Source organism: Glycine soja, chromosome 8 (genome assembly GCF_004193775.1).
Source record: "Glycine soja cultivar W05 chromosome 8, ASM419377v2, whole genome shotgun sequence".
Lineage (NCBI taxonomy): Eukaryota > Viridiplantae > Streptophyta > Magnoliopsida > Fabales > Fabaceae > Glycine > Glycine soja.
This window is the reverse complement of record NC_041009.1, coordinates 343,537-364,649: the sequence shown is the minus strand read 5'-3', so window position 1 is coordinate 364,649 and position 21,113 is coordinate 343,537. Positions and strand designations below refer to the sequence as shown.

Here is a 21,113-nt window from a genome sequence, read left to right as displayed (position 1 = left end):
AGGCACTTTTATTTGAGACATTCGGTCAAATTTTGAATTTGAATTTATGATATTATGTAACTACCATATTTTCCTAATAAAATGACTTGAGATCATAAAGATATACTAGTGTACTGTATTAATATTAGTGTCGGATCACACTAGTTCCAGTTTTAAATTGAAACGTGATTTGAGCATCATACCATTTACCACCGCACTATTATGTTGTGTTGTGTGACGCCCACCCCTTTCATTACAACAACTACTACTACACTTGCTACACCAATAATCAACTTTACGTAGTATAACAGTACACAGTACACACACGAATAGGTAACGTCGGTGACGGAGCACAAGAGCAAATAACGTTGCGAAAAAAAGAAGGAAAAAAAAAACATCCTTAGTATAACATTACATTTACGTACATGTTAGAAAGAGATAAAAAAGCAACACACATTACACATTGCTTTGCAGCAGCAATGGTTGAAAAAACAAACCTAGTGTAGCCACTAAAGCAAAGCAAACAACACAAACCTTCCTCCGCTCTCACCCTGTCTTATTTCTCCTTTTCTTTTTAGTTTCGCCGGAGATAATGCTGCCGCCGTTGCTTAATTCTCCGGCTTCCCTCCGCCGGCGGTGATAATCCATACCATGCAAGAGACCCTCCTCTCTCTCCCTCTCTCCCACCACGAAGACATCCACATTCTCCCCAAGAAGAAGAAAACGCAACAGCTTCATCACAACAAAGCGGGAAGCGACAACACCACCAACACCAACAGCCACCCCACTCGCGTGTCGCGGCGGGTGAGTCCGGCGGTTTCTCCGTCCTCCGGCGGCGGCGAGAAGTCTCTCCCGAACGGCGACATCTACAGCGGCGCCCTGTCGGGGAACGCGCCGCACGGCACCGGGAAGTACCTCTGGTCCGATGGGTGCATGTACGAGGGCGAGTGGCGAAAGGGAAAGGCCTGCGGCAAAGGAAGATTCTCATGGCCCTCCGGCGCCACCTACGAGGGCGAATTCAAGTCGGGTCGAATAGACGGGTTCGGATCCTTCATCGGCGTCGACGGCGACATGTACAGAGGCTCATGGGTCGCTGACAGAAAGCACGGCTTCGGCGAGAAAAGATACGGCAACGGTGACGTGTACGAAGGTTGGTGGAGGTGCAACTTGCAAGAGGGTGAAGGGAGGTACACGTGGCGCAACGGGAACGAGTACGTTGGGGAGTGGAGGGGTGGTGTTATTTCGGGGAAAGGGGTTTTGGTTTGGGCGAATGGGAACCGTTACGAAGGGTATTGGGAGAATGGTGTTCCTGTCGGGAAGGGTGTTTTCACGTGGTGTGATGGGAGCACGTGCGCCGGGAACTGGAGGAAGGAGTTTATGGAAGAGGCACGTGAGGAGAAGATGATGAAGAGGTCTTCGGTGGATGATGGGTTTAAGAGTGTGAGTTTTCCCAGGATTTGTATTTGGGAGCTCGATGGTGAAGCTGGGGACATAACTTGTGACATTGTTCACAATGCTGAGGCTTCTTTGTTTTACAGGGATGGTACTACTACTACTACTGCTTGTGAGTCTGAGAACAGTGGAGATGATAATAATAAGAGTCCTTGTTGGTCTCTTGATGGTACTGCTGGTGGTGATGTTAAGAAGCCTGGTCAGACTGTGTCAAGAGGGCACAAGAATTATGATCTTATCCTTAATCTTCAACTGGGTATTAGGTATTGTTATTATTAGTAATGCTTGTTCAAAGATTTGCTATGTTTAGTTTCAGCTTCTTTTTTTTTATTAAGGTGTTTTTGTTGTAGATACACTGTTGCCAAGCATGCTTCTATTGTGAGAGAGCTTAGACCGGGGGATTTTGATCCTAAGGAGAAGTTCTGGACGAGGTTTCCGCCGGAAGGGTCTAAGTTTACACCCCAGCACCATTCAGTGGACTTCAGGTGGAAAGACTACTGTCCCATGGTGTTCAGGTGTGTGAATAGTAACAATTTTCTTCTGTGTTGGTTTTCTTTTTTGCATTGATTAATGTGTTTTTTTTTTCTTAGTAAGGAAAGATTGGTTATTGGTTGTGGATGGTATACTAATTGTGTCTGTGTCTTGGTGGTTACTTGTTGGTTGGTTGGGGTATTTAGACATCTAAGGGAATTATTTGCCATAGATCCTGCGGATTACATGCTTGCTATTTGTGGAAGTGACACACTTAGGGAGATGTCTTCCCCGGGCAAAAGTGGAAGCATCTTTTATCTCACTCAAGACGACCGCTTCATAATTAAGACTGTCAAGAAGTCTGAAGTCAAGGTTAGTTGGTTGGAATGCATTCATTAATTTGAAGACATTATAATTTAGTGAGGTGAAATTTTGCTTTCAGCTTTGGTTGGTTACTTTGTTCTTTTATGTGTGTTCAATTGTGATTCGTTGGTGTCTATGTCAGGTGCTCATAAGGATGCTTCCAAGTTACTACCAACATGTTTGTCAATACAAGAACTCCTTGGTGACGGCATTCCTGGGCGTGCATTGTGTCAAACCTGTTGGAGGTCAAAAGGTATGGTTTCAGATTTGAGTTTTGTTTTGCAGCTGTAATTATGGTGGTTTACCATCTAAATGCTTGTTAAAATTTAATGAAAAGTTGTGATGCTATTGATAAAACAGACCCGGTTTATTGTAATGGGCAATGTGTTTTGCTCGGAGTATCGGATCCACAAGAGGTTTGACCTCAAAGGCTCTTCTCATGGTCGATCAACAGATAAGCCAAGGGAACAGATTGATGAGACTACCACTCTCAAAGACCTTGATCTTAACTTTGTCTTTCGCCTTGAACAGTCTTGGTTTCAAGAGCTTATATGGTATAGATTTTGCCAAGTTGCACATTCTTTTACATTCTGAGTTTTAATTTTGTAGTTTCTTACTTAAGAGTTGGTTTATGTAATGGATTATGCTTAGGCAACTTGGTAGAGATTGTGAGTTCCTGGAAGCAGAGGGAATCATGGATTACAGTCTTCTAATTGGCCTGCATTTTCGTGATGATAGCTCAGTTGATGAAATGAAAAGTTCACCTCGCAGTTCTCATTCAGGTATTTGTATAGTTTTTGTAGTTCTTTGATTCCTCTTCAAATGTTAAATCATCCTGGAGGGATATAAAATCTTCTGGGTTATTGATTTACCAGGCAAGAGAGACATGTTTGATAATGAGATGCTCACATGCCGGTAAGTTCTTTTCTCTTTATTCATATTTGAGCTTCCTTGTTGTTATAAATTTATTAATTGTATTAAATTGTTCTCAAAATCCTTTGATTTTTCATACATTATCTAATAGAAGACAATGGTTGGATATCTGGAGAAATCTTGATTCGTTTTGTGTCAGTTTCTGGCTTGAACTATTAATGCAAATTCCAACTCAGCATGTCGTGTACAAATACAGTTAAACAGGAGAATCTGGATTGATTTAACTATACACCAATTCTCAGTTACTATCCTAGATGATTTATAGGGGGGATAGCATTTTTGTCTTTAACATCGTTCTCTTTTTTTATTTTGTACCCTTGGTGGCAATTACTTGTATCCATGTGTCGTGTCCTTGATATGGTCCCGGGTCTAGAACATGCAGAGAGACTAAATGCTTTCTGTTTCAAAATTTCAATTTGGCCCATGCGCTTGCAAAATGCCAAGAGGATGTGGCCGCAAGTTGGGTAGAAACAAATCACTAGCTGTTGAATGAGCATTATATTTGCCATTCTCTAGTCCTGTCCATCTATGATTTAGGGGTGACTTATTGATTTCTTTTTAAGAATATGATCGCAATGGCTGAGAATTGAGATGCCCCGAAAGTGACCTGAGTTGTACTACTAAATTTGGAGTTAGTTTTGTTGACATTTGAAACAAATGCTGGTGGGGTCTTTTTTGATTTTTTTAGGTAAGGGCATACCTTTCTTTTCAACAGCCAAATGGTAGCTGACAAGGATTTTGATGGATCAGAAAGTTTTCTATGACATGAAACTTGGTAGATATGTTTGCATGCCAGATGATAAACATTTTCATTGTTTGCAAACGTTCCACCATTTTTTTTCTTTTGTATTTCAAACCTAAGTGCATGGTATATTAATCTAGTTACTTTCAGAAAAATCATTGCTACTTATAGACTCAGTAATTTTGTTTCTGTTTGGCCTGACATATGGTTTGGATCCAAATTATGCAAATTCTTGATCCATAATTGTGATTCTTAATATTCCAGGGGACCTCTAATCCGGCTGGGAATGAACATGCCTGCCACAGCTGAGAGAGTGTGCAAGGCTGGATTGGATCACCAAACAACTAGTGGAAGTAGTAATAGCCAGATCTCTGATGTAATCCTCTACTTTGGAATCATTGACATTCTCCAAGACTATGATATTAGCAAAAAGATAGAACATGCATACAAGTCACTACAAGTGGACTCCACTTCTATCTCAGCTGTTGATCCCAAGCTATACTCCAAAAGGTTTAGGGATTTCATTCACAGAATCTTTGTAGAGGATAAATGACAAATGAAGTGCTTGGAGACCAAAGGAGTATAGAATGCGAACCGGAACCAACTCTGGCTTGCTAAGGTGGCATTCCATGCACCAGGAAATGCTACAAACATGGGTGATCTAAACACACATGTAGATTGGAAAACATCATGGTTGTTGATGGCTAAATTTTTCTCATAGCCATTGCAAACTTTATTGTTGAAACGGATGGGGGAGGGGAGAATTTGGACACTAATGACATTTTTTTCACTTTAGTTTGGGAGGGAGAGGGATTGTCACACTAGCTTGTACAGGGCATGTGATTAGAGTTCTTTTTTTATTTTATTGCTTTTGTTATGGATGTAGACATTGTGGGGTGTGGAGAGAGATTCAAATTGACTCAGGAGAGGGGATAATAACTGTACAGACAGTCAAAAGATTGATAAATAGAATTGAATTGAACATACCATTTTTGGTTGGAGCAATCAAAAAGAGTTGAGCAAGAAAGAAGAGTTCCAAGAGGCCCCCCCTTGTAGCCCTCAACTGATGTGCATTCAAACGGGTTTTTTTAAAACTTTTGCAGCAATGCATGAAAAGAAGAGAAAAGCAGAAGAAAGAAAGGAAAGGAAGAGGTGGGTGTTTCGTTGGTTCATGTCCCTTGCAAAAACGAACTTTGAAAAAGCAGAATAACAATAATAATAATACAGTGTTGTAATGGTATGGTATGGTAATGTACTAATGTTAATGTCCCTTTTACTTGTTTTAAACAATACCGAGAGGTAGATGCAAACAAGACGACAAAAGCAATCACGTCAATGTGGACCTGTGTGTGGACCAGTTTGGCATCTGATAGCTATTTATGCATGTTATGTCTCGGCTATTTTAATAATGAGAAAAATGATGGAACTTGACAGAGAAGTCTCGGGTTCACTCAATATAAGTGACCCCACAAAGACCAAAAAAATAGTGATATTGATATCTCATCACTCATGTGGTCAAATCAGAAGGAGGGAAGAGAATAGTGGATTTTGTGTTGGCAAACAGATCCTAATGCAATGCAACAACTGCTGTGAGTGATTTGGCAGTTTTTGAGCGTGACCATGTCCGACACTACTGCGAGTGAAACATACTTGTAGAGTAGTAGTAATTATACTATACATACTGAATCTGGCACTGTCTACTTGGTATCTGTTGTTGGTTTCCAATTTCTTCTGATTTGATTCACCCACTCACATTGATTATTTTTATGATATTTGGTTGGCCAATGAACTTTCTATGTATGCATTTTCATTTTTCACGTTCCAATGGAATTGAACCTCTACTTCTCTCCCTTCCCAATTCTTTGTCATCAGGCTAACCTGCATGAATCACCCACCTTCTCGTCAACTGACCTCTACCTGTAATCTGATTGTACTACCACTACGTAACGTTTTCCTATTTTATATGCTTTTGATGCTTACTAGTGCTTGCTTTGTTATAGGGTAAGTAGCTTAACGTGCTCTAGTATAAAATATTTAACTAAAAGGTTATATTCCAATCACGTTTAATAGATGATACACTTTTTTTTTCTTCTCAAATCTCCAATTGCATGCACAAGGACAAAGCCGTACATGAGACTCAGATCAATGGTAATAAAGTAATGATATTGCAGATTTGTTAAATTGGTGGATAAATTGTTTGAAGTTGATTGCAGAACGAGATTGGTGGATAAATGGTTTTTCGGTGAGTTTTTAATGCTGGTAATAAAGAAGTGGTTCATGACGTTGAAGAAATGATTTTACACCGAATAAATTTTGTCGCTTTATGAATCAGAGAAGAAATCAGAATAGTAAATAACAAACACATAATAAATTAACTCCATTACTTCGATAAAATAACAATAAATTTTAATTTTGGTCATGAATTGCATCTCTTTTTCTTGTCTCTTGACTAGTTGACTGATTATTAACATAACACCATTAAGTGTTTTAACATACAATAATATTTTTTTACTGCTCAAAAATACAATATTCTAAGCATAACGTTTTTTTAATTATATTTAGCTTAATTGAGTTTTTTTCCTAAAAATAATTTTTTATCTATTTTAATTACAATTGATCAAATTACACCACTAAAATTCATACTAACTATTATTCGTCTTATTTAATAACTTTTTGTTGAGTAATTTTGTCTTTAAATATATTGTTAGACTATTTTTTTTTATCATATTCATCATATGTACAAAATCTTATATCACCATAAATTTATTTAATACTCCATTAATGTGCATCGAAATTGACATGATATATATTTTAAAAATATATAGATATGAATTGGTAAACAAAAATATAGATATACAAATAAGAACTCTATGATTATATACTCATGTTTGTTTAGTTTTAATAAATTTGCTAGAAACAATGAAGGTAATATATAATTATATTTTAATATTAAATTGATAAAAATTACATTATGTATAAAATAATTAATGATGCAATTTGATTCCTTAAAAAACAACAAAGAAACTCATAAAAATGATCATTTTATTAGTCTTTTATCAATTCTTTTAAATATCATGACTTTCTTATTTAGTTTTCTTAAAATAGGAGTGCAAATGTAAGATTTGTAATATTTAAAAGAACCCAATAAGAGACAAAACGAAAAGTAAGTGAAATGTGAGTTTCCAGCTATGTTATATTGTTAATAGTGTTCTGTACTAATTCTAACTAGGTGTATTTTATTTTAGAAAAGTGAAATTGAGGTAGAAGAAAATTAAAAAGGTCAAAGAATCTACAAGTCTAGGACCATAGCATTAAAATAAAAAGATGCACACCACCATAAGGCTGAAATAGCCTCAAGAATTTTACTTTTATGATCCTATTCCTAGCTCACTACACTAGCTCAACGGTCAGAAAAAAATTACATTTTGCCTACCTAATATCGTGCCATAGCACTAGCAGTTGCTAAAATAGGTTACACAACGGAAATACAAAGACGGGTTAAAATATAGTTTTATTAAGAATGCTAATATTTTTTTAATGTCAATATATTAACTTGAAATTCTTAAACAAGTTTTCAATTTGTGAATAAAAATATAAAACTGACTTTAATCAATTAATACAAATGATAAAAAAATATAAAGAAAATAAAAAATCACTTTAAATTTTTACTTATTATTTGTCAAAATTTTAAAAAATCACTATTTATCACATCTTAAAAAAATGAATAATAGAAGTTGAAAGAATTGATAAACAAAAGCATAATGCAAATCGAAAATGACATTTTTCTTGGATTTTCAATTTTATATAGTTTACAAAGGCTAATTTGTATAATTGAATATTTTTTCTCGAGATTTTACGTGTTTCACTGAAAATAAGTTTCCAAAATGTTTTTTTTTTAAGATTAACAATGTTTTTATAAAGAGTAAATAATTAATTTTATTGTTGAAAAATATGAATTAAAAATAATTATTATACTTTAATGAGTAATTTTATATCTAAAAAAGGTGAAATATAAGTTTTTAAATAAAATTACAATAATTTCAATAAATTGTTTTATTTAATTTAGAAAATCCTCATTTTGAAAACCATTTATTACTTTCTCATTTATTACTTTCTTCTACTCAACGCAGGAGCTAACGTAGAAGGAAAAGTAAAACTGGTCTCGTATGCAGTTGTATTTGGAATCTGTTTAGATAGATTTGTTTATAAACATTTATAGGAGACACAAATAAGAAAGAAAAATTAAATATTTTCTTTACTTTGTGTTTGAATTGTTTTAAGTATTTTTCGGGGGGGATAATTGGATTTTTTAAAACGTTTCAATTTTAAAAAAGAACAATATTTTTATAACAAATTGAAAAACAAATAATATCATAGAAGTATTTTCTTAAAAAAAAAATCCAAATTCATTGCTTTATTCTGATGAGCAGGCCCAACCCAGGGCAGATGAAACTGGACTCACAATTGTATTCTCTGTCATAGGCTCTGATCCATAGTCCAATAACCCGCCCATCTAATCTAACTTTTTGTGGACCATACCCAAAATGACTACGAGTGCTGAATCACTATTAATAGTCACGCTTAATTAGACACCCCCCTCCTCTAATAAAAGGGCGTGCTTAATTTACTTATTGTGTTGTTAAGAATATAAAGAAAATAAAAAAAGTTCCATTAGCTGGTGAAAATTTTGTTTACATGTGAACTTTTTATTTTAACAGATTAACGAAGACTAGATGTTACTTGAAAGTTTTTTTCAACATACATCATCAGTTTCCTACCCTTTATAAAGGCCAATTTAACAATAAACAGGTTTGTATTTATTTTAAGATTTAATTATTCATTATTTTGTCTTTATAGTTTCACGATTTATATTTTTTTAGTTTCTATAATTTGAAAGTGATTTTTTTTGTCTGTATAGTTTACATTTTAATTTTCTTTTAGTCTTTGTAGTTTGAAAAGTAGTTTTTTAGTCATTATAATTTACATTTTAATTTCTTTTTAGTCCTTATAATTTGAAAGTGGTCTTTTTGGTCTCTATATTTTATATTTTAATTCCCTTTTAGTCCTTACCATCAAAATATGAACAATATTATCAATTACAATTAATTACAAAAATATTAACAAATAATTCATAATTAATTTATCATAAGGTAATTTGTAATAAAAAAATAGTTGATAATTTATAACTAATCTGTAACTAATTATTTTTATATATATTTTTTGTAGTGAGGACTAAAAGCTAATTAAAATACAAATATATCACTTTCAAACTATAGGAACTAAAAAAGAATTAGAATACAAACTATAAGGACTAAAAAAATCATTTTTAAACTATAAGGACTAAAAGAGAATTAAAATGTAAATTATAGGGACTAAAAAACTACTTTCAAATTATAGGAACTAAAAAGGTATGAATTATAAAATTATAGAGATGAAATGATTAATTTTATTTTATTTTAATTTAACTTGTATAATTTAACGTTATAACATATTTTAGAACATTAAGTTATTTATAAAACGAGTTAATCTTGGTTTCCAACTGCAATGGAAATTGTATATGTAAGGTTTATTGTGGTCCTATTCAATTTAAGTAACAACTTTCGTAAAAATATTTTGTAAAAAAAATAATATTGTATATGCTATAAAAATTACATTCAATGTCTTAGTAAAATTTTATTTACATATATGTCCATAACATAAAGCCCATGTTTCAGAAATTTGTTTATATAACCGTACACTGAAAATAAGAGTTTAAAACAGTAGAATATGTTTCTTAGATTTTATTTTTAACTTAATTTTTTTGTTTGAAAAGTAAATTGATTAAAATTTTTAGTTTTGTTTAAAATTAGTTAATTAACCTTGAGTTTAAAGAAGCAAAAGAGACAAACTTGCCAGCATAAACATTGTTCTCGTTATAAATGTGAGATATTTAAAATTGTAAGAAGAATTTATACAATTAACCAGCGATTGAAAATATACCAAGTCACAGTATGATAATATGAACTTGATCCATGGTTGGTAACAACTAACGACATGGTTTAATAACTAAAAAGCCACGTGGTTAAATTTTTGTGAGGAATAACACAAACTTGATCGAACCACTAATCTTCCAATTTCTACCAGTCTTACTAGTTCTTAATTAATAGGTCCGGTTGTGAGAGTCATTCAAATTTGCCACTGAATTGATTCATCAATTATCAATTATTAGACCCTATGTTATAGTTTGATTTTTCATAATATAGATTCAGTGTTGGATCTTTAACTTGATGCGTTCATCATCATACTTTATATTTTCTATTTGCAGGATTGGAGTTGGAGGGAAACACCTGAGCTACAACCCTATATTATGCATGATTTCATATTTCACTCCAATTGGTAATTTGTTTGGACCTATGCAAGACAAAAAGGAAATCACACGGAGACAAGATTTGAGGTTGTGCGTATGGAAATCCCCGCGTGATGTGATGCGATCGGGTGCATGTCCAATGCTCAATTTCCACGTAACTACCTTAAATGCCACAGGCAATGAACCAAAAAACGTACTGTTACGCATGTATATAAATAACCCAGCCAGCTATCATAAAACCCGAACACGCTTCCTTCATTCAAAGTTAATTAATGTGGACATTCTAATGACAATAATTCTTTTCTCATCATCGATCCTAAAATATAAAATGTAAAAATAGGGTTGTTGACTGGATCGTTTTCAGGCCAAATTTGTGTTTTGATTTAATTCATTTTTCTGGTTTAAAAAAAAGAATTTGGATTTAATTTTTGTATTAGTTCGTATACCCTTAATCATCATAGAAATAGTTGATAGTGGGACCAATTACCAATTGAAATAAAAACGTCACGCAATGCAGTCTAAAAATCCTACGAGTTAGTATAGTAGTATAACATTACCAAATCTTGGAAACAAGCCATTTTGTAATTCAAAAGTAACACCTGTTGCAAACTAATCAGTTTTCACACTTCACACATGAGGACATTTATTTAAGAGACAAATAGTAATAATAATAGAATAATTAATTAATTATTTTCCCCTAATGGTATTTAATATTTTAAAATTATTGAAGGAGAGGAATTAGGAAGTGTGGCTTAATAGCTACGACCTCATCAAATGATGGATGTACTTACACTGTTTCATTTCAAACGGACAGCCCCAGAATCCCTGCGTGGCAGAAACCAAACCAATACTAAAACCTAAGTACTGCCTTCTTAGTTGTTACGTACTACATAGCCCCAAACTGAACAGAGCAATGGTTTTTGAGGATTCCTTATCGCAATCTGCTCCATCATCGGAGCTCTTCCGTATCGCTTCTTCATCTTCTTCTGCTGAATCCCACTTTCGTGAACTCGATGATGCATTCCTCCAGGTTCATCTCTCTCTCTCTTTCACTGTCTCGATGATTGCTTCTTATTGTGATTTAGTAACCGATTTTATTGTTTTCGCTTTTAGATTCGGATTGTGTTAGATAGATTGTTTTGATTTAGAATCGAGAATTGGGATTGACGTTGGGTGGATATGTATAATTTCATATCAAGTTAAGTCGTCCATATTGATTGTTATGTTTTATGTTTTGGCTATAGGATGCTTATGTATGCCGCTATTGTATTGTGTAAGTTCTTCGAACAGGGCAGAGAAAAGGAGGAAATGTTTTGTGTTCTCATAAGTTTTACCGATATTTAATGGAATTCATTTTGAACTGATAAGTTAGGTAACTAAATAAAAATGGGTGGATGGAATTTGGTTTATGAGAAAATGAAAAGTTGAGATGATACATAAATGAGCTGCTTTGGCTGTTAATGGCTTAATGCTTGAGAAATATCCCTAGTTACTTATAGCCACTTGATACTGGTAGAGAATTTGTGGGAAAAATATCACTCCTTTTTTCTGAAATTATCCGTATAAAAAATGGAAGTAGACTGAAAAAGTCTATAATTCAATAATGTCATATAATTGAGCATTATTATAATTACTTTAAAAAATCAAAATTAGGATAATTTTTCATTGTTTGATAGATTAAAAATATCTTGTGTATCAAAATTAAACTCAAGAAAGAAACATCTCTTGCTTATTTATGGAGGGGCTTTCGTTTCTTCAATGTGGAATTTGGGGTGGTAATGTTGGTGCAAACTTCAGGTTTTAAACCATGTAAAGTTAAAAGTTGAATGAACTTCTTCATTATACGTATGACGAATAAATACACGCAGATATAGAAGTTGCTATTAAATATTAATCACTAGAGAATCATAATTGTTTTTCATCCTCTGGCTGAGACATGATCCGTAGTTCTCTGGTTCAGTGTTGGTAAATAAATCTTGCACCATATATTATTATAGGCTGTTTTCTTTCCCTTTCCTTGTCACTAATTTTTACATGATATGGTTTGTTCATTATATCTGTAGCTAATTTGTTTTCCAATTTACAGACTCAAACGAGAAATTGGCTAGGAGAAGTATTGCAGATAAGACTAGATGGGCAACTCATTATATCAGAACTACTTGCTGATGGAGAATTGCTGTACGTATACTGATACTATGTTATGTTAATTTTTTTGATGATTATTGTTGTTGTTAACATATTAAGCTCGAGATACTTTGAAAAACAATTCATAATATATTATGTTTACCTCTAGTCTATTAAAAATAAAAAATTTAAATTGTTTCTCAACATTATTAAGATTATTAGCATGTTTAATGTAACTTTTAAACTTGTAATGAAGATGAAAATGTCCACCCTAGATGAGAGGGGATCATATGAAGGAAAGATTTACAAATTTATCTATAAAAACTTATATTAAATATGAATAAAATATTAATGAAGCTTCACTACCTAATATATCTCATTCTTATACAAATATCTCTATAGAAAACCCATCAAATAGAAGGCAGATTAGATGATTTTTTTTGTTTGGTTAATTTTGGATAGAACATAATTAAAACTACTCATAATTAAAATTACTAATAATGAAAACAATTAAATTAAATTTTTGAGGATAAAGTTTGAGAGAATTTGAGGAAAAAATATTAGTGAACGAGTAACACATATGATTGTCACACCTGGATGGAAAGTAGTAGGAGTTGGAGAAAAATCTTTTTGTGGAATGTTTCTATCTTTTTAAGGATTTTCTTTAAAAAAAAAAAAAAGATGTGTTTGAAAAATTATAATAATTATGTACGTTTTCCGAAAAAACCTTGAAAAAAAATATTCTGAAACTTTGATAAATTGAAAATGATAGTTTCTGAATAAAAAAAAACTAATAAAAAATTACACCATAAATTTACCTTTTAGAATATAAACAAATCAGCCGCTATCGATTCTAACATTCATTTGTAAAAATCTTTGTGTTATAATTCTATTCTACGAAGAATTTCTGAAGAGTAAATCCTAAATGTTCTTTTGTTTTATTCCAGGCAAATCTACATGTTCAAATCAACTCCTTATAAGAATTTGATTTCACCAGAATAAAAAATTGAAGAGTGTAATTTACTGTGTCTCTTTTATATGGAAATTAAAGGATGGGACTACTTTCATGTCCGAGTAGTGAGTAGAATCTAACTCCCAAGAGGCATTACACAAGTAGCTCCTGCACTGGCACTTTAGATTGCTTGGAATCCGAATACAGTTTTAATTGGTTTTCAGGTTTCAAGTATCAAAAGTGGTGTGGAAATTGCTTTTGGCAAAGCATATGGAGCTAAGGCATATTAAAGCATACAAAATCCAGTCATTTGCTTCCAAGAAAAACATCGCGAGATACAGGCCTTATTCTAATGTTGATTCATTTCTGAAGGTAAATTGTTTGATTATCATGTCTTCTTTTTGACAAATTAAGGGAAAAATTGTTATATTTTCCTTCCAACTTATAAGAGGATATAGTTAGAATGCTTTTTGAAGTGATTGAACAGATCAGTGACACTTATTACCAGAATATAGTTAAATTACATTTTCACTAATTTTCTGATACCAGCAATTTTCGTTGATATTTAATTTGAATTTAAAGGCATGCGGTTGCGTGGAAAATGGTACTGGCTTTTGTAATCTGAATCCGAATTGAAACGCAGTTCTGTGGATGTTTTTTACTTATGAAGTTCTGCTTAATCATTCTTTAGTTCTTCCTTTCCCTTTTTAATGTGTTTGGAGTCGCTTAATTATGGTTGACTTATGGTCTTCTCTATGTTTAATGTTCTGTACTATTGTGTAATTGAATTGCATCACCTTGATGATTTCTAATTATTGACCATTAAGATGCGAAATAATTATTGACCATTGGGTTCTTGGTTTATCACAACTGTCATGAGTGGCGCCGTACTCGGCCATGGGAGGCGATTTCCAGCCACCATCGAATATGGATTGTCCCATCAAAGTATGTCTGTTTTGGCTTTTTTTGTTCTTGATTTCAGTCACATGGTAAAAAATTTTGTGCTTGCCATGAGTGTGGATTCTTCATGGTTGGACTCTGTTTTCTCATTTTTTGTTGTTGCTTACTCTGACTCCGTTGTTCCCATGTACATTGCCATCTATTGTTTTGTTCTTGTTCTTCTTTGAGATCTGGTTGAAACAGGAACTATTGTTAATCGAGCAAATTCGAGCCTTAAAACACTTTCTTTGATGATATAATTCATGGTAAGCAGATAGTGGAAGAGAAAAAAATGGAGGAAAGGTAAAAGTGCGTATTATTAGGACATTACTCAAAATGAGTAAATCGAGTTACAATAGTATGTGGTGTGATTTATATGGCCAGACTATCTACATCTCTAATATTCCCGTAAGCTGGAAGTGAAGTATATTCACAACACTTGCAGCTTGGAGAGGACAATACAAAGTTACATCAAAATATCAAATGATAATGAAACCAGAAAATACAAGGTTGATAAGCAAGAAAACAATGGAGAGAAATGGTGCGACCAAGGTGAGAAATGGTGCGACTGAGGTGCATAATTCCTAGATGTCTTCAACCAACTACAAGGCCTTTAGAACTTCTTTCGGCATCTCCATGACACTCGCTCCAATGGAACTAAAAGTCCAAATCAATCATAAAAAACTTGACCACCAAGTAGAAGCCACAACACAAGGCCACTTGGCAAAAGCTACAATCATCAATCCATGAAACTATCAAAGCTTAACCATCAAGCAAAAATTATACCTCAAAATTTAATCACTTGACAAAAACAACAAGGCTTAACCATCAAGAACATAAGTCAAAACAATGCCTAATCACTCAAGGCAGAAGCCAAACAACAATCCAATGCTTAACCATCCATGGCAAAAGCTCAAACAATGCTTAATCACCATAGACAGAAGCTTACATCAACATAAAACATCAACAAATAGAAGAACACAAAATCTGTTTTCAATGAGAGCTTTTCACAAACACTTTGTGAACGCAGTAGCAACCACAACTCTAATCTGTCATCAAACAAGAATACTCACAAACAGCTTGAAAGCAAGTAGCATAATACCAAAAGGAAGAGAAAATTCATCAGCTAATCAAACTGAACAACTCCAATAAGAGGCTTCAACAATCTCAAATCAGTGCTCAAACAAAACGCCTAAGAAGAGTCCACCGTACACAACATCTGTCTAGATCCAATCAGAACTAATCAAAGACTATCTTCAAACAAGATTAATCATAAACATTTGGAGAGCACTTGAAGCATCTCAATATCAAACATAAACAGAGCAATCGATTGAGACAATGTTTTTAGAGAGAACAACCAGCATCGTAAGCATCTAGACACAACGGCGGTTGAAAATCGTTGTCATGATGGAGCACGGTCGCCAGAGATCACTGGTGTGACGGCGGTGACAAATGTTTAGGGATTTTGTTGCGGACGCGGAGAGGAATTGATTGGTGGTGGTGGTTTCACGAATCGCGACTCAAATTGGCAAAAAATCAGAGGAAAAGATGGTAGCTACGGTTCGTAAAGGGAAAGAAAAAAGAAGAGGAAATCGAGAATCCCTTGCAATAGGCCAAATTCGAGAATCAAAACTGAAGCCAAAGACGAGAAATCAAGAAAGGAGACCAAGAAACACATATTCCTTCTCCGAAGCCAATTGAACCTAAAAGAAACTTGGAGTGAAGAGCCATGAGTTGGAGATCGAGAAAAAGAATTGAAATCGAAAAAAAAAAGGAATAACCAACCGATTTGTGTTTTGATTTTCTTGGGAGCGAGAAAGAAAAAAAAATTGAAAAGTAAAACAGATAATAAAAAAGATGAACGAAACAGTGAGAAAATTATGGGTGGATGGTGGTATAACTCTAATACCTTGATAAAATTGGAGGTATAGAGATGAAAAAAGAAAAAAAGAAGAGAAATTTGATATTATTTTAGAGAATATTCAAATGAACAAATCAGTTCTTGCAAATCTTATAAAGCTAATGTCAGTAAGCTACGGCTATAAAATTGGTTACAAGAATAACTAATTTGTAACTAAACTAATTAATGCTAATAACACTAGTAATCTATTTCTTTAATAAAATGATCAAAATAATCTCATTACCTTTTAATTTGCAGATTTGCAAAATTTTGGGATTGACTGGCGTTGACCTCTTCTCTCCATCAGATGTAGTTGAGAGAAGAAATACTCGAAAAGTTTGCATGTGTATACGCTCATTCTCCAAAAAATCAAGATCTATGAATATAAATGTAAGAAGGTCTCATAATATTCGTCACAAATCTTAATTTACTTGCCCTTGCATTTTATTCTCTAAACAGTGGTTTTTGCTAATGTATAAACGTGGTGACAGGTTCCGGATTTTGACATTGTGATCTGTATGGTAGCCATGCCCAAGGATTTGGTTGGATGCAGGCGTAGAAGCATAGAGCTATCGCACAACATCCTTGCTGATTCCTCTGGTAGCTATTACTTACAAAAGCATGCAAGAAGAAAATCTAGACAGGTTTGTCCTTGAATTCACTAATCAATTAAAACAAAACATTAAAGTGCTATGCCAACGAACCTTTGAATCAATTGGCACCAGTCTAATTCTTTTAAGACTCGGGGTTGAATTCCCCACCAATCCGCCTATCCTCTTGTTCTTGTATCCAAGTGTTTTGGCATCCAATTTAACCACAAAAGAACAGGTAAATAAATTGCCAGTGAGTATGCATTTATGTTAATGTCATGTGCTGTACCATGTGCTTCTACTTCTACCAAATCATTTTGCTACTTGTATTTCTAATTTCTAAAGCATGCTGCTTCTGTAGGGTTACCCCGTTACAGACTCCACCAAAGACTATGAGACGTATTCAGATCAATCTGTGGACACAGAAAACAAACATCTAGTGCTTCAATTTGATGACTTGCATACTGATGACTTGTATGATTATACATCAGACATAAACTACAACATAGCGTCTCCAATGGTTGAACGTGATTATTTGCCAGAAGATTTACATCAATTGGACATCCAAAACCAACAGAGAAACGGAATTTTTAATGATGACTTTGAATTGTTATGTTCAAAGGAATCCTTGCAATATCATTGCTCTGAGGATATAAAGCATGACTGTGAGCTGACTTGGTCATCATCATCATCATCTCCTAGTGGGGACTTACATACTGACCTTATTGACATGACATCTCATTTAGATACTAAAAAGGAACAAGTCCAGGAAAGTAGGAGGATTATGGACTTGGATTACTTTGAGAATTTGTCGTTAAGCAGTAATTCTTCTGTCATTGTGACTCCTAAGAATGACAAAACACCAGGTAAAAGAGATGCTAGCTTGCTTACAAAAGATAGAAAGGGCACTGATCTGTTTCATGAAGACAATAGTACACCAAATGTATATCAAAGTGCCAGCTCTCATGGTTCAAATCCAACTCCACAGACAGCTGAAAATGGTAAATTATTTGAAATTGGTGACGACAAGGAGGTTCTGCTAGTAGCTTGCGTGAACTGTTATTCAAGGGAAGTGCTGAACTTGGGAGATCAAGTCGATGCAGAGAACAATTTTAAAAATATTGAACCTTTCAAAGTGCACAATGACAAGAATGGTCAATTGGACACGATAAAAAAAGAACATGAATCTCAAGGCATAGTAAAATGTAAGGACATGCCGTATCAAATCATTTCTAGCACAGGATATTCTTATTCTGTAAAGAAATTTGAGGAAACTGAGCCTTTGTTATATTCACCTGATTGTTACTTCTGCAATACTAATTCTCTGGATACAGTTGTTCTTCATAGCAATGACACTAGCTCAACTTCACTGAAAAAATTTCTGGCATATGAAGAGAGAGATTCTCAACTTGATTTGGATAATGCTAGTTGCTACCAATCTCAGGAGTCACTGTCCTGTCAGTCTTATTATTTGCCCGAGTCTTGTAAATGGGATCAGAAAGGAAAATGCGCTATAACATCATATAAAGATGAGAAAATTTCGCATTTTTTGGAGGATGGATCACATGAGGAAATTACACCTTGTAAACAAAAAGCTCCTGAAGTCTTGATGTCCACTGTTGTTAAGTTGGACACTGATGGTGAAAAGCTAAACATTGACTCTCTGGCTCTGGCCTCAAATGCTCTAGCTGCTGATGACTGTGAAAAATGTTCCACTCTTGGTGATGGTCCTAATGATTTCTTCAAAGGTGACACAATTCAAGACATTGGAGAACAAGGTCAGAGAGTGCTAGATATGTTAACCAATGAAGTTGTAGTTCCTGCCAACTGTGATGATGATATATCAAGTCCTGAATCTTGCATAAGCTCAAAACTTGAATTGAATGGTGATCATCAAGCATGTCAATATGAAAAGGATCCTGTTTATCGTTCAGAACCCACTCGTGTGGTGCATCTTAAAGTAAGTTGTTTTGACCCTTTTTCAGGCACATTCTGTGTTAATGATTTTTGTTTGTAAATTGAATCTGTTTTGCAATTTTGTTATATAGGAAGAAATAAAAGCAGAAGATGAGAGGGCGCACTTCTTAGAAAATTTTGCTGGAACAGAAGAGGGAGATAAAGAAATAACAAAAGCAAAACCTCAAAAGAGGCTACTGCTAAGATCAGTATTGGGTGGTGCAGCTGCAGTTGGTTTGTTATTCATGATTATGCACCTAAGGTTTGTGTTTGACCCGCTTTTTGTGCCAGGTAGTGCTGATTCAATTAGTCCATCGATTTGACATTTTGGTCTTTTGTTTGATAGGAGGAATGGCGGGGAAAAAGCTCCAGAACCAAGTATGGCATCTAGTCATAAAGGCAAAGAGAAGATTAAGAAAAAATCTACTTGGAAAGTAAAGACAAGTACAACAAAAGGGGTTTATCCAGCTGAAAGGATCAAGTTAAAGTGATTAGGATTTGGGTCTCTTATATTCAAATAAGAATAATATTGAAAGAAAAAAAAAAGGTAATAGTTTCAACTTTTGAACCTCGTTGGTTACACATTCCAGTTAACTGAAGCGATATACAACAAATGGACGAGAATATACAGATATGCTATGTTTCCTACCACCACCAAACACGACACAAGATGGCTAATGTCCAAAATATAGGATACTGGAACACTATGTGTATACATGTATACATAATCAATATTACAAGTGGTAACAAATTGTATCATTTAATTAAGTGATTTAGGATTTGAATCCTAATTGGATTACTTTCGAAGAGGACAACTTTATATCAACACTATGATTAACAAAAAAAATCAACATACAAAAATCTAAATTGATAATTAAGATTTATATATACAACTTCTAAAAACGAAGTTGCTAAGCTTTAAAATCACAAAAAGAATATTAAGAGGGATTGTTCACAATGCAATCTTAAAAAAAAAACTCATAAAAAGATGAATCACATCTCTTAAAAAGTTAATTCAACCAGTTAAGTCATACACAATTTATTATCCACTATCACGTAACAAATCACAATGATCATTACACAGACGTTATGTCATAAATACACTAAGACTCAATCTTATATGCAATGTGATACCATGTTAATGAAAAATCTTGTCGGTTGTTTAGGAGTACATGATAAAACAGATCATACACTGGTAAGTCAGGTCATTCTCACTAGGTAAAATCATAAGAAGACCAGTTAGGATCACATTGTTTTGCGAGAATACTCCAATTATGTGGGATTGACATAGACTTAAAGGAGTACTCAAACTGGGTGTAGTTACCCTTAAGGCCTAGACTCCAAAGAGTCTGTCAAGGCCTCTCCCTCCTAATTCAGGTCTAATCCAGAAAATATTTTAGCATGCAGACTCTATCTATGAATTGTACAAAACAAATGACTCCTCAATTGTTTTCAAAATCATTTTAACTCGTCGCACCTCAAAGTGATTCAACTTGTCGAGTTTCCATGGTGGATCGCATCACAATATTTGTCACGCATTAACTCATCGTCTTTAAAGGGTTTTACATGTGATTGTATGATTCATAGCTCAGAACTCAATGCACACAACTTCTCAATACACGTGTGATCCCACAATTTAACACATACTCAACTTGTCATTTACACACAGTTCATTACACTTTCATAATCCTAAAACATCACGTTATCACGATTCATGCATCATATACATATCACACAATAATAATATGAATATGTTATGTTCATATGACTAATCATCTTACTAAAACAGACATTTAAAATCATATATGTGCCACTGAAGTTTAAACTATACAATAAACACAACTACTCAATTATTTTAAAAATCATTTTAACTCGTTGAGTTCCCACACTGAATCTCATCACAATATTCGTCGTGCATTAACTCTTCGTCCTTAAAGGATTTTATAGTTATGTGATTATATAATTTATGACTCACAACTCAATGTCATTACTTTACATTTCACAATAACATGTATAATCACATTGAGGAACCTATTAATCTCACACCTGTTCACAACATATGTCTCATCACGCCTTCTCACTAACACATTATTACACCATGGGAAACAAAACCCCTCAATCAATTTCAAGAATCAAGAATTCCCAAATTTCTAGATTTCTAACATTCAAAGTCAAACACTCAATTAAACCATTCAATTCATAACAAGGCATCAATGGACCGTCAAACATGAGCAATTCCTAATTATCATTGCATAGGAAAAATTAAAACGCATAAAACACCCTAAAATTAACCCCAATTTGATCCTCTAAGGATCCCTACACATGTTTACTCTAATCCCAATTGCGATAAACTCATTTCTTACCTC

The 21,113-nt window shown here is 33.9% G+C and overlaps 2 protein-coding genes and 1 long non-coding RNA gene across 5 annotated transcripts; 2 read left to right on the top strand and 1 right to left on the bottom strand.

Moving 5' to 3' along the window:
• The first annotated feature begins 234 nt into the window (after window positions 1-234).
• Window positions 235-5,211, top strand: LOC114421844 (phosphatidylinositol 4-phosphate 5-kinase 1-like). Its single transcript, XM_028387935.1, has 8 exons — window positions 235-1,694; window positions 1,782-1,946; window positions 2,109-2,274; window positions 2,408-2,518; window positions 2,626-2,819; window positions 2,917-3,047; window positions 3,141-3,180; window positions 4,205-5,211. The coding sequence occupies exons 1-8, from the start codon at window positions 631-633 to the stop codon at window positions 4,491-4,493; spliced, it is 2,160 nt and encodes a 719-aa protein (XP_028243736.1). The 5' UTR covers window positions 235-630; the 3' UTR covers window positions 4,494-5,211.
• A 5,821-nt stretch (window positions 5,212-11,032) lies between these two features.
• On the top strand, window positions 11,033-19,538 carry LOC114420948. 3 transcript variants are annotated; one of them, XM_028386667.1, is made up of 9 exons: window positions 11,033-11,316; window positions 12,373-12,464; window positions 13,358-13,487; window positions 13,587-13,734; window positions 16,460-16,591; window positions 16,693-16,845; window positions 17,153-18,751; window positions 18,840-19,009; window positions 19,094-19,538. In XM_028386667.1, the coding sequence occupies exons 4-9, from the start codon at window positions 13,633-13,635 to the stop codon at window positions 19,236-19,238; spliced, it is 2,301 nt and encodes a 766-aa protein (XP_028242468.1). In that variant the 5' UTR covers window positions 11,033-11,316; window positions 12,373-12,464; window positions 13,358-13,487; window positions 13,587-13,632; the 3' UTR covers window positions 19,239-19,538. The 3 variants fall into 3 exon arrangements, with proteins under 3 accessions (XP_028242468.1, XP_028242470.1, XP_028242467.1); XM_028386669.1 differs by lacking the exon at window positions 13,358-13,487 and having other exon boundaries at window positions 13,587-14,307; XM_028386666.1 differs by lacking the exon at window positions 13,358-13,487 and having other exon boundaries at window positions 11,034-11,316.
• LOC114420949 lies at window positions 14,595-16,559 on the bottom strand. The gene is made up of 2 exons (XR_003668467.1): window positions 16,446-16,559; window positions 14,595-15,031 (listed from the first exon to the last, which is right to left on the bottom strand). It is a non-coding gene; the product is annotated as an uncharacterized LOC114420949 (long non-coding RNA).
• Window positions 19,539-21,113: the final 1,575 nt, after the last annotated feature.